Consider the following 14,475-nt stretch of genomic DNA (forward strand, 5'->3'; position numbering starts at 1 on the left):
AGGGAAAACGAGAGGAGAGGGAAGCCGATACTGTATCGTGTGTGTCCCTTTTTCAGTGGATTTTTCTGCGACTGCAGATAATTTTGTCAGCTTGTAATATAATCATTTTGTGACTATATTAAAAAATGCTTTCTCAACTTCTAAAATTTTGAGTCGAGGGGGCGCTGCCCCCTCTTGCCCCTGCGTAGAGCCGGCCCCGGTCACATTCCTCCTGCATGTATACATTCCATCAGATAGGATCGGATTTTAAATTCTGCGCAGGCGCGAGATTTTTCCCCGGGGCCGTGAGCCGGAAGTAGACGGACGGCGACGTCTTTCCTCCAAAATCACCTTAAGAAAGAGCGCCATTGTGCCCCTAGTCTGTGTAATTATCATGTACACCATATACGAAGTGTAATAAGATGTAGCTTCGTCTCGCTCTTCGTACGCCATCTTTGTTGAATGCTGAGGCAGCTGGTGACGTAATGAGGTCAGCCGAAAGTGTCTCTGTTAACACTAGTTGAAATGGTTACAGCGCCACCGAGCGTACCGGGGTATGACATGCTTCGGCCCAGTAATCCGATTTTCTCACCGGCATGTATACTCAGATAATTGCAGTTGTCTGATTGAGTAGCAGAGTCGAACTATGGCTGTAATCTGACTAAACTGTGCATGTAAACGCACTGACTGACGTAGTGCAGAAAACCAGACTGATAGCTGAGTTTATAACACTGAGACTGTCACCTTCCCTCACCACTCTCTCACTGAATACTAAAGTATATTCAGCACTTTCAGATTATTTGTATGAATATAAGATGTGTTTAATCTGATTGTTCATCAAATAAATCAATTTTAAAAAGTGCTGATTCAGCTCTGAGGCAGCATGTAATCTGTAAAGTAACTAAAACAGTGTTTTAAATAAATGTAGTGGAGTAAAAAGTACATATTTGCAGGAATGGAAATACTCAAGTAAAGTACAAATACCTCAGAAGTGTATTTAGTGCAGTTCTGAAAACTAAACCTGGGCAGAGCTCATGTCGCCCTCTGGTGGTTGTTTATGAGAACATCAGTGATGAACTCTGATTGTTTGACAGGAATCTTTTAATATAAAGTGCTGAGTGTTACATTCAGATGTTTCTCAGAGCTTTAAAGTTAGTTTTTAAAGAATGATTTTCCTCGCTGGCTTCAGATGAACTGACGACCTGTTAGAGGCTCAAACTGATAAAATATCACAGAATAACAGAAAGTAAATACGAATCCACCTAATATTTGCTTTAAAGAGGCTTCAGTGTTTGTTTCTGTTGCAGCTTTATTGATCTATCAGTTATGATTCCAGGAACAAGTCCAGTGATTTTAGGCAGAAACGCTTAGAATTTAATAAACAGCAGCTGAAGTCAATATGTTACAGTACAACTATGACTATGAGGCCTCAAACATTCCACTGCAGCCTGTTAGGTCCTGTAGTTAAAGTGTCCTGAGTCCACAGAACCTTTTCTGGTTCAGTTGTTTCCAATGAGCAGGGAGCAGAATGTGGAGGAATGCGGTCCAGCTCATTCAGCTCTGGACCGACCGGCACCGCCTGGAGCCAACGCTGCTGATCCCCCCTCAGTGTTTGTGACCACAGTCAACAGCAACTGTGACCTCAGAACATTTGTCTGCAAAACTTCCAGAGCATCAAAATCTAAAAGAAGAATGAGAAAAGTCCAACACTTCAGCTGGACTTGAGTCCGTCCTCCGCTGCCTTCTGCACCTCCTGGTGGCTCTTCATGTGAGTCTTCAGACAGTGGCTCTGACTGAAGGCTCTCTTGCAGACGATGCACTCGTACGGTCTCTCTCCGCTGTGCGTCCTCATGTGGACTGTCAGATACGTCTTGCGAGCACAAGCTTTCCCACAAACCCCGCAGACGTACGATTTGACGCCCGTGTGGATTTTCATGTGTGCGGTGAGGCTGCTCATGCGGTTGAAGCACAGGCCGCACTCTGAGCACTGGTACGGCCTCTCCCCGGCGTGGATGATCATGTGACTGTTTAGAGCTTCTTTAGATGAAAGGCCCTTGCCGCACTCGGTGCAGGTGATTGTCACCTTGGTGTGCGTCCTCAGGTGAACCTTCAGCTCACCTATCGTGTAGAACGTTTTGCAGCAAACGTCACAGAGAAACGCTTTGTCTTGCTCTGAGTGAATTTTCTCGTGCAGTTTCAGTTTCGCAGAAGCTCCAAAATGCTTCCCCCAATAGTCCGGCAGATTAGTGAGATAATCGTTCACTTTGTGATACAAGCATCAAACTTGGCACAAATATTCTTTGGGAACCACTTTTTCCAAAAAGCCCGTTAGCCACACAAAAAATCCAATATGGCCGCCAATTTCCAATACAACCGCCATTGAAAGCCATTAGACTTGGTATTTGACCTGGATTGAGATTGGATAATCACATTTTGATGATCTTGATATTTATATATAGGTGAAAGGATATGAGCTTTTTAACTCTTCGATAAAAAGTCAAAAAATGTGTTAAATTGTGAAGATAGACGGCAATGAATGGCAAAAATAACGCCTTTTTGTACAAATTTTCGTTAGTTTAGTTAATTGTTTTCTCACTGTTTTTGGCATTTTGTTTGTTTGTTTGTTTTGTTACATTTGATACATTTTATATCAATAGAATATTTAAAATGAATGGGAAATGATCACTGGTTTGAACTGAACAGGGCACACTTCCCAGGTTAAGTAGCAGGGCTCGACAGTGCGAATGTTTTGCTCGCATTTGCGAGTTGATTTTTTCCAGTGCGAATAGAAAATTACATTCAGTCGCATCAGTGCGACTCCGACAGAAACTGTAGTACATGCACCGTTTTGCTATTTAAGTGAGCACCGAGCAGTAAACACCCACACTTTTTCTGCCATTTATCCGCAGTTTTGCACAAACGCCTCTCTACAGTCGCTCACTTTCTCCGGCCGCTCTGTGTCTGCTTTCGCTGCAGCTGCTAGGGGTGGGTGGATTGATCCAAATGTTGATAGTATCAATACCAAGGTGAGTATTGGTATCGGATCGATACTAGCGTGATGAGATCGATATTTTTGTTGTAGTTTTTCTTCTATAAATTCAGCAAATCACTTGTATTCCTTCATAGAGTTTGTGTGAGCGCAGCACTCCTCTTCACTTCTCTCACTCCGCTCACTCAGGTTCACTGTAACTGGAACTTAAAAATATATACTTATATTGATATAGAGCCTACCTCAAACCTGAAGTGTGAATATGGCAGAATATAATAACACCTTTGTGTATCTGTTGAAGGACCACCATTATTTCTATTTAAGCTACATGCAGATAGGTTATAGATTTAGTTAAGTTAAATATAATTTTCTCATTTCGCTAAAATCTTTGTCCTGTGTTTCATCATTATCTTAATCATGCTCAACTAGTTAAAGGAAAAAGTAATAAATCACTCAATGATCAGTATCGGTATCAGTATTGGTATCGGCAATACTGGCCCTGTATTTACTTGGTATCAGATTGATACCAAAATTTGCAGTATCGCCCACCCCTGCCTCCTCTCTCCTCCTTCTCCTGTTGCTGCTTCAAACATGACACCGGCTTTGGGACTGACCGGCTGATGATTGGCTGTTCTGCCTTAAGTCCCGCCTCTCTTGCTGTGTTAGATTTATTGTTCAGCTCGTGCTGATGATGCGGGAACTATTGTAAAATACCAAATAATAGCCGGACGTGTTTTTTGTTTCAATCACTTAACAGACCAGGTGTTTATTTGGGACAGGCGTTTAATTCCCTCCTCACAAAAATACGGGATGAAAATGTCACAAACTTCGCCAGCTTCTCTGTGAATTCTCTGGCATTATCCTGGGCACAACACATGAAAAAGGCGAAGAAGAAAAATGTGCAGTGTCAGTGGTCACGTCTTCTTCTTTGATGTTTTTTCAAAATAAATTAGACTCGGCATTTATTTGGAACCGGCGGTTATTTACCAAAATATACACCTTCACCCGGCGTTTAAAGGGGACCACATGATGTGTTTATAATGTGTTTATGTGTTTACAGCTGCTAATTTATGTAACGCTGTTACTGTGATGATACATGACAGTTAAATATTGAATCTGTCTATAATAACCACATCCTGACATGTAACTGTGATTTTTGATAATCTAAGTACTAATAATAACAATCATGACAAAAAATTAACAAAGACTGCAGATCAAGATAAGAAGCTGCAACTGGCAGTGAGCAGCTCTCTTTTCTGTTAGCAGTGAAGTGATGTACTCCATGACAGAACATTATAAAATATGATAATGTATACAACAACATTTAATGGTAAAATAAAAAGTACAGTTGCAGTAGGCTTCTATTATGAATATGAAGCATATATAGTTTATTATTATTATTATTATTATTATTATTATTATTATCACTACTATTTTTCTGCATATTCTTGACTTTGAATGGGAGCTGCGGTAAAGCATTTCTGTTTCTGATTCATATATTATGCAGTCAGTTGTCCACATTTTGAGTTAAATTAAATGAATCAAGACAGATGTCACATTTACATGTCAGGGTGTGGTTATTATAGGTGCCTTTAAAAAATGATCCACCGCGGTCAGCCTTTGCCAGAAACTGCCGACATACTTAACAATACATTACGCCGTCACGGTGGTTCAGCCAGGTATACTGATCCCTCCACATCGGGAGAAATAATGGTATTGTTTGTACAGTGCATTCAGAAAATCAATCACCTGAAAAATGATAACAGAATTATAGGAGTGAGAGAAATGATACATCTCAAAATATTAAATATGTTGTAATTTCAATTTTGAAATTTTAATACTTGTTATTACGCAAACCCCTGTTACTTTTTGCCATCATTGCCAGATCATACTGATTTTGCAGGGACAGACTCTCTAAACAATTAAATGGGAACAATTTCAATAAATAAACAAGTCTTTTTTTTTTTTTTTTCAAAAAAATAGTTATTTTCATTTACACATGGGGCCAGTAAAACTCGAATCTACTGGCCAAGCGGGCCAGGAAGAAGACATTTTTATGTTGGACACTGGGAGGCAGCCGGGGCTGCAGCTGTGAGGCTTTAAGACCTCCACACGAAGCAGCCTGGCCGTGTCCACAACAGAGGACCTGATGCGCATCAGCCTCGTGCGGCCTCCACTGGAGAGCTATGACCCAAGTCCAGCTGTAGAGAGGTGGCTTAGCTCCAAGTGGGTCAGGAGACCAGACTATGTTGACTGCTGGAGCAGGGACATTCTTCCAGTTTAAAAGAGCCAGTTATAACATAAAAAAAAAATGTTGTGTTCTACTAAATTTTTCAGCATGGTAGCACAGTGCTACTTGGAAAAAAGCTTAGCGTCAAGCCCTGAGTAAGTGCATGTTTTTCTTTATTCATTTTGTTTTCTTTTTGTTTGTATAGATTTTTTTTTATTTCAATAGAACAGTGAGGTTTGATAGAAGGACAGCTTTGGTGATAATTTGCACTGTTCCTTCTCAGCATTTCCTCAATGCCCACTCCATCATCCAACCAGGACATGGACTGGCAACTGGTTGACTTCTTGAAAGAGTAGTATGTTAGTGGCAATCACTGGAATAACCATTGCTCTCAGGACTACATGGTTCATGAGTTGGAGGAGATTTCAACTCTTCCTTTAAATCTGTCTGACAAAGACAACACTTTCTCCAGTCAGTTTGAGATGCAGAACTCAGAGGATTAGAAGCAGCCATTATGTGTAATAGTTGAGGCCGAGGGGCTATCCTTTTACCACCTAACCATACAAAATACAAAAGCACATTCAGATATGGGACACAACTAGGTTCAAACATCAAAGTGCCCTACACCTAGCCCGATCATTCATCTAGTGTGATCTGTACACCATCCAGGTAATTAAAGCCCCATTACACTTGGCTCAGCTTTCCTGCACTGGCACATCCTGTTAATTCAGGTGCGGCTAACTATATTACAACGAACTAAACTACTAGTTGGTAAATATAAAAGGCTAATTAGATAGCATTTGGGACACTAAGCTATACTTGCTATAACTACAGTTAGTACACTACAACTACGGTAAGTACTCTAATTCAGTGTTTTTCAACCTTGTTCCTCGGGGAACACTGTCCTGCATGTTTTAGATGTTTCCTGCTCCAACACACCTGATTCAAATGAATGCCTCCTCATCAGGCTTCTGCAGAGCTTGATGATTGGCCGATAATCAATCAGGTGTGTTGGAGCAGGAAACATCTAAAACATGCAGGATAGTGTTCCCCAAGGAACAGGGTTAAAAAACACTGCTCTAATTAGCTGACACTGAACCTCATGTTGAGTCTCACAGCAATGATGCCACCAGTGTGCCCTGGTTGTGCTTTGACATCATGCCGTAGGCAAAATAAACTTAATAGCCAGTGACACTGGCCATTTCTGATTTTTTGTTTGAGGAGTATTGTGGTGTTCTGGGATGCATATCAGTAGAAATAACGCCATAGATTGTAATGGAATAACTCCGCTAGCAACCATGCTAACTAATCAATTACATGCAATGTAATGGCTTGCAGCTAGCGAACTAACATCAAATATATTACAGCCCAGGGGTCTCCCCAGATGGTGGAACAGCGGCGCTGCACCGCTATACCGCTAGGTCAGCGCCGCTATACTGCGCGCGTGACGGACAGACGGACAGACGGTGCGCCGCTACACTAAAACTTTCTGGGGAGAACCCTGCAGCCTGATCTTTGAGTTGATCCAAGCTCACAAACAGTATTTCTGGTATGTGACAAAAGTATTGCACTTCATTTTCAGCTCATGGGCTGCATTATCTAGATATTCAACATTTAACCAAGTGTCCCAAATTTGACTAGTCAGAGCTATATTTTCCACTAGCAGGAGCTAGCTAGGAATAAGATGGATAAGCGCTGTCTGTATGGAGACTTATTATGATTCATGTAAATGCAGAACGTATGGTCAGGTCGGTGGTTGTTCAGGTGTGTTGGAGACACTTTTTTGACAGCCTCAGGGAGACAGGAGCCGACTGATCAGTCCAACTGCCTTTTTTGACGACGGTCGGAAGTCAGATAGGTGTGTGAAGGCCTTTATGAAGACATTTTTCAACATTTTGAGATTGATGAAACATTTTGAGTATAAAAAGATTTTGCATAATTGAAACTTCATGTGTGATGAAATTTTACAGAAAACTGTGAATATGAGTCGAAAAATGGCCGCCATCTTGAAAACTAGCCTTGAAATAGGGGTGGGCGACATATATCATTTGCGATAATATCGTCATTGTTGTCTTGACGAGGTGCAAATTTCCATTATCGAGTATTTTAATTACTTCGGCAAAAATATTGAAACGCACCTGGAAACTCCTCACATCCACTTAATACGAGGTGCAGCATCGCTCTCTCATAGCAGGATTCAGTCACACACCAGTGGGCCTACGTGATCACATGACCTCTCGCTAGCATCCTCCTTGCAACAGTTTAGCAGCGCGTCGTGATGGCAGAGAGAAAATCCAGGCGCCTCCAGTCCCTGAAGCTACCAGTACTTCGGATGATTGTTGTGTCCGCTTGTTAGCTAGCGCCAAGCTAGGAGCGGTTGCTACTTTCAAATTAAAAGCCCCCCGCTAAGAACCCAGTTCTAAACTCTGATTGGGTAAAATGTAACGCTCTTATTTTGATGACAAATTCTTTGTCTCACTGTTCACAGCCGAACTTCGAGCTTCATGTCACGTCACATGTTTACACCGAACCCAGAGGTGGCTTTTGGAAAAGGAGGAATATTTTAGAATGACAGGGCAGCAAATTGCCGCCCTAACCTTGGAGCAAATGTGCCGTCTTTTCTATCTAAAAATGGCTGTGGACAGACTGGTGTTTTTGGCTCATAATCTGAAGTAGCCTAATCAGTGAACTGTTAGCCTAGAATGTTATTTGTTCAAAGTTCTGCAAAGTTTCTGGCATCTGTCCATAGCTGTGATAATACTGGGTATTTTTTCTTAGAATGGTGGATTTTTTTTCAACATTAATGTCATTTGTTTACAAATCTCTATATTTTTGAACAATATTTGAGAAAACCCTTAGTGAAGCTTTTAAGCAAATGTCTCTTTTGGATTTTTTTGTTGTTGTTGTACAATCCTGGATGGAACTTGAAGTTAGTCATTTGTTTAATAAGGCCATAAGATAGACTTGATGATGCGCAATAATTCTCAAAATATGCATAGAGCACTTTGCACTGTTACAAATGCTACTGTTTTTATTTTATCATATGCTCTTGTTTGTCTGCACTGCAGCACAATTTACCTGACTATGGAGCCAGAACGGTGACTTTAAAATTTGGCATCCAAAAAAAAAAAATGGCATTGAAAACAAAACCAATACTGAAAAAAGAAACATTGTCATTGTAACACTTGTATTGAAAACAGTTGTATTGGCATTGAAACAAGTATTGGCCTGAAAAAAGAAACTAATTCAAATAATTCAAATCCGAAAATCTTATCATTTTATTTTATTGGGATTTTTTTGTATTTTTCAATGACAATCTTCAGATTTTTTCTTCATGTCACTTTTTTTTCAGTGACAGATTTTTTTACAATGTCAGTTTTTTTTCAGTGTCACTGATTTTCAGTTTCAACTTTCTGTCACTGTTTTGGCATCGAGAGGGAGGGGCCTGAGGGGAGGGGTAAGTAGAGCGTGGTTTGCATATCATTTGAGAAGGTAATGGCAGCAGCCTGCGGGAAGGCGGGGCTGGACGGTCCAGCCATAATACACCATTTAGCGCCCGTGTGCCGGCCGTCTCTGGGCAGCACAGAGTCCAACTACCTCGCAGACTTTTCCTCATGCTCTCTCCTGATGTGTCAAAGTCTCTGTGTATCTGGTTCTGTCCCGGAGCTCTCAAGCCCCGCTCCTATATGCATATGGAGTGTGGTAGTAGTACCGGGCACTGAGCACGGAGCATTAGCCACAGTTAGCACAACAGTAGAACAGCCGGTTGCTCCGAGCCGGGACTGCAGCACCGACTGCAGCGTTCTGGTCTGCTCCCCGAACTCTGTGCCACCGCACCGCTACCGGAGACCGGAGCTCCTGAGCTCCCCTATAAACTCAGTTCATGTGAATAATATCACTATTCCTACAATGACTCCTTTGAGTCGAAGCGAATAAACTCAACACGTCAGTATGCGGGTAAAGTCAGTGATTGTGCTACTGTGGTTCATAGTAAAGTACAACAGACGGCTGTAATCAAGTAACAGACACATATTTTCATAACTGACTGACTTTTCTCCCAGCACTCTCCTTTATTGTCCGGTCTTTGTATGTGTGTGCAGCAGTGCGGTGTTACAGAGCTCGGGGAGCAGACGGAGCGCTGCTGTCGGCGAGGCAGCCCCGGCTCGGAGCGACACAGCTGGGGCTAATGCTCATTAGCTCCATACTACTACCACACTACATACGCATATAGATACCGGAGCTAGGGAGGTCCGGTCTCCGGTAGCGGTGCGGTGGCACAGAGCTCGGGGAGCAGACCAGGGCGCTGCTGTCGGCGCTGCAGCCCCAGCTCGGAGCAACAGGCTGTTCTACTGTTATGCTAACTGTCGCTAATGCTCCGTGCTCGGCACTCCGGTACTACTACTACCACACTCCATACGCATATAGGAGCGGGGCTCGGGAGCTCCGGGACAGAACCAGATACACAGAGACTTGGACACATCAGCAGAGAGCTTGAAGAAAAGTCTGCGAGGTAGTTGGGCTCTGTGTTGCCCAGAGACGGCCGGCTACAATTTGGTAAGATTGTCATTGAAAAACACAAAAAAAAATCCCAATAAAATAAAATGATAAGATTTTCGGATTTGAATTATTTGAATTACTTTCTTTTTTCAGTGCCAATACTTGTTTCAATGCCAATACAACTGTTTTCAATACAAATGTTTCAATGACAATGTTTCTTTTTTCAGTACTGGTTTTGCCAATTTTTTTTTTGGATGCCAAATTTTAAAGTCACCGTTCTGGCTCCATACCTGACAGCTGAATGTTTACAGAATTCAATATTTCTACATTGTAGTTCAATTATTGAGGACAAAAGTACAAAAATGGAGAGTCTTTCTTTTATTTGTACTTGAATGCTAAAGTTTAAAGAAAATAAATTAGTGTTTTTCTTAAAGTTGAAATCTGTTCAACTTTTCACACCGCTGGGCACTCGGAAAAAGAGTTTTTGAGAGCCCTCAGCGCTAAAGGATATCGACAGATGATCATTATCGCCAAAATCCCCCAAAATATCGAGATATTGTTTTTTGCCCATATCGCCCACCCCTACCTTGAAACAGTTTTTTTAGTTGCATCATTGGATTTGTCTACTCAAAAAAAAACAATTCGATGTCTAGATCTTTTAAATATGCCCAGCCATTACCATTCTACAATAAAAAAGGGGTTTTGGTACATTTTATGTGGCCGCCATCTTGAAAAATGGCCACCATATTGGATTTTCAGGTGGCTAACGGGCTTTTCTCAAAAAGTAGGGTCTCTGCATTATTCATGCCAAATTTGGTGCTTGTATCACAAAGTGAACGATTGTTCTGGAATTTGGACTTAATCTGCCGGACTACAAACCTGACAGCAAAAGTGTTTTATCCCCACGTGTAACAACTTGTGTCAGGACAGCGCTCGGAAGTCGGCGATGGATTTGCCGCAAATGTTGCAGCAGTAGATCTTCTTTCCTGTGTGGCTGCTGCTGTGGATCCTCAGCTAGCAGCAGTGAGGAAAGACTTTCCACAGATGTCACAGCTGTGTGTCTTCAGGTGAGTTTGAAGATGACTTCTCAGCTCGTCTGCAGACTCTGAACTTTCACCACACGCTCCACAAAGCCTCTCCGGATCGTCCACGTGAGTCCAGGCGTGTTTGATCAATATGTTCTTTGACCTGTGCAGAGCCTGGCAGACTTTACAGGACAGAGCAGCGTCACTGTTTTCAGTCGACGCCTCCTTCTGTTTCCGTCTCTTTGTTTTGTCTCCCAGATGTTTGACTCGCCACTTTCTCGTCGTCTTCGATGGTCTCGGTTCAGCTTGGTCCTCACTCAGCTCCTTGTCATTCTTGTCTGGCTTCCATTCATCATCTCCGTTGTCTTCTTCCTCCACCTCCTCATCATCATCATCTCCCCACATAGCAAAATTGGTCTGGCCCAGCTCTGGCCCACATAAGGCACTTGCACTCGGCTGACATACCGCAAAGAATGACGGCCCCCCAGTGGCCCGGATATGGTTTGCCAGAGCTGGCTCACACATGGGCCAGCTCTGGGCCAACTGCAAACACACACAGTTGGTCCAGAACTGGCCCATGTGTAAGCCAGCTCTGGCAAACCAGATCTGGGCCACTGGGGGGCCGTCATTCTTTGCGGTATATCACCCGAATGCAAGTGCCTCAGTTGGTCCAGAGCTGGCCCATGTGTAAGCCAGCTCTGGCAAACCAGATCTGGGCCACTGGGGGGGCCGTCATTCTTTGCGGTATATCACCCGAATGCAAGTGCCTCAGTTGGTCCAGAACTGGCCCATGTGTAAGCCAGCTCTGGCAAACCAGATCCGGGCCACTGGGGGGGCCGTCATTCTTTGCGGTATGTCACCCGAATGCAAGTGCCTCAGTTGGTCCAGAGCTGGCCCATGTGTGAGCCAGCTCTGGCTAACCAGATCTGGGCCACTGGGGGGCCGTCATTCTTTGCGGTATGTCACCCGAATGCAAGTGCCTCAGTTGGTCCAGAGCTGGCCCATGTGTGAGCCAGCTCTGGCTAACCAGATCCGGGCCACTGGGGGGCCGTCTTTCTTTGCAGTATGTCAGCCGAATGCAAGTGCCTCAGTTGGTCCAGAGCTGGCCCATGTGTAAGCCAGCTCTGGCAAACCAGATCCGGGCCACTGGGGGGCCGTCATTCTTTGCAGTATGTCACCCAAGTGCAAGTACCTCAACTGGCCCAGAGCTGGCCCATGTGTGAGCCAGCTCTGGCTAACCAGATCTGGGCCACTGGGGGGGCGTCATTCTTTGCAGTATGTCAGCCAAGTGCAAGTGCCCCGTGTGGACCAGAGCTGGGCCAGACGTCAGTCTAATCCATGCTGCATCTGGCCCGGATTAAAAAACAACAGAGGTACAATTATACAAATGACTTTATTTTCACAGCTAATTTCCAAAATACATTTCCAATATTGAATAATCAATGCAAAGTGTTATCAGATAAGTGCAATATGCATCGGAACATTCAGTACTTTTTTCACAATTCAAAAAGCGGCAACATTTTAACACTGAAAAGTTGCATAGCTGGCAGTATATGACTGCAGCCATGCTGCATTCATGGTAAACACACATCCTTTATAATAAAAGCATAGTATCAGAAATTATAGACTTCAAAATAAAACTCTGAGATTTTTCCATTCACATGTACGACCATCAGTTGAGAGCCACTAACATAGACTGTTCAAAAACATACAATGCAGCGGAATGTTGCATAATACCTTAACATATACTTACAACATATCTGTCAGCAAACACAACATGTCAAGAGTCTACAGAACATTATTACAAATTTAACATTCACTGCCATATCTTCAGTTTAAAAACCAACACTGAACATTTTAGACAAAACAACTTGGCACAGACTTTCACACCATGCATAGAAACATTACGTCTCCATGTGTTCCACCAGCAGTAGCACCTTACAAAAGGTGAAGAGAGTTCAGATCATAAGTCTAAAATGCATTACGCATGAGAGCTTCTCTCACTGTCCATCATTCTCATTTACTCACTTCCTCCGCTGTTCCCATCAGGTGCTTTCTGCAACCATTTTGTAATCCTGGTCTCGATTTCTTGGTCTGTGGCATCAGAAGTCAGACACACACATACAAACACACAAATTAATGAATATCACAGTACAGTTCACAAGTGACACATCTGATGACTAGCCAATAAATATGATTGGCACTACATTCCAACAGCCATCAGTGTGTTTGGCCATTAACATGCCCCCCCCCCCCCCCCCAATGCATTGAATGGAAAAGAAATTCATGAAACTATTTAACAGTTTTTTTACTTTATTTAAATTTTGTGATGACGAATGCAATCACATTGCTGCAATTTAAGTTGTTAGAATACACATATAAAGCACTAGGGATGTTCCTGATTAAACAACTGGTCATGTGAATGTTTCAAACATCGCTTGTCGTCACCAGAAATAGTGTAATCTAGTGTAAAAGGTGGCAGCGAGTCCGGCAGTATCTCGACATAGAAAATGAAAATAAGGATGTAGCCTGTGTCAGAGTAAACTGGCATACCGGTATAAGTGCTCGACCGGAGCAATGCATAACCACATTCAGTACCCACATCACACACACATTCACATCAGCCTGCTTGTAGATCTTGCCAAACAAATTTCTACAACATCCCCCCTCAGAGAAGAAAATAACAGCTGCACCCCCTCAAATAATTATTATTGCTATCATTACTGTTAATATTTTTGCTGTTGCTATACGTCATGTTCCATGCATTGTCAGACATTGGGATGGCATTTAGCTCGGCAGCAGCAGCTTCTCCATCATCACTGAACACAACTGAACTCCGTTTTTATTTAAATGAGGAGCTGTTTGATAGATACCATTGATCCCACTGTTCAACAACCAAATGCTGATATAGTTGGCACTTAGTGGCACACATTAATGAACTGAACTATGTTAATGAAATGTGTCATCTTCTCTGACCACTGACATGCTGTGTGGCTACCGTTAGCAGTGCTAGCAGCAGCCTGCTCTCCGTGCAGGATAACATCCACATCTGATGATTTTCCAACTTTTACTAAATCATTAATAATTAGATGCTAAAATCATAACATTCCATCCATTTCTACATAGGCACTCTTTAAAAAAAAAAGAAAAAAATAATTAAAATACCACTGAGCCATCAGCTATTCTGGATTGCACAACCTCATCTCAAACAGGCTGGGCTTTGAAACAGTTTTCTTTACCTTGTAGGCCTTGATTAGCTCCTCTGTTTTTCACCAAGATAGAGAATGAGGCCTCTGATCACATCCTCTCTTCTGGACTCAATGCTGTTGTGCTATAAAAAAAGAAAGGAGATCATGCTAAGTACAAACATCAGAATGCTAATATATAACTAACTATTTAACTGCAATAAATACATGCCTCATTTACCATGTCACAGGTCTCATCAAGTTTCTTCCCAACAGCTTAGAGGCTCAACAGCCTGGGTGTGTATTGGTCCAACTTCCCCAGTAATGTGAGATCTTGAGATACAGAAAAAAAGAATCACAGAGACACAGAGCAACAAAAACAGAACAGAGTCATGCATTTTATTCTGACAGCCTCATCAGGCTTACTTTTGCTGCATTTTAGACTGGGCTGTCACGACATTTTTTTCAGTGAAAGACCAGAATCTCTGCCCCCAAAAATTACTTTTTGTCTGGTCCATAAACTGAAATAATCTAACATGTGTCCACTTTCCCCACAACAATTGTTTTTGC

The 14,475-nt window shown here is 42.5% G+C and overlaps 1 protein-coding gene and 1 long non-coding RNA gene across 2 annotated transcripts; both read right to left on the bottom strand.

Annotated features, from left to right (window-relative positions):
* Window positions 1–1,690: 1,690 nt before the first annotated feature.
* On the bottom strand, window positions 1,691–11,125 carry LOC115590352 (zinc finger protein OZF-like). Its single transcript, XM_030431702.1, has 2 exons — window positions 10,813–11,125; window positions 1,691–2,097 (listed from the first exon to the last, which is right to left on the bottom strand). Exons 1-2 carry the CDS (start codon window positions 11,123–11,125, stop codon window positions 1,691–1,693), a joined length of 720 nt encoding a protein of 239 aa, XP_030287562.1.
* A 1,563-nt stretch (window positions 11,126–12,688) lies between these two features.
* LOC115590096 (uncharacterized) lies at window positions 12,689–14,229 on the bottom strand. Its single transcript, XR_003985658.1, has 3 exons — window positions 14,147–14,229; window positions 13,960–14,051; window positions 12,689–12,814 (listed from the first exon to the last, which is right to left on the bottom strand). It is a non-coding gene; the product is annotated as an uncharacterized LOC115590096 (long non-coding RNA).
* Window positions 14,230–14,475: the final 246 nt, after the last annotated feature.

The sequence above is a fragment of the Sparus aurata genome, chromosome 10 (assembly GCF_900880675.1).
Source record: "Sparus aurata chromosome 10, fSpaAur1.1, whole genome shotgun sequence".
NCBI classification, from domain to species: Eukaryota; Metazoa; Chordata; class Actinopteri; order Spariformes; family Sparidae; genus Sparus; species Sparus aurata.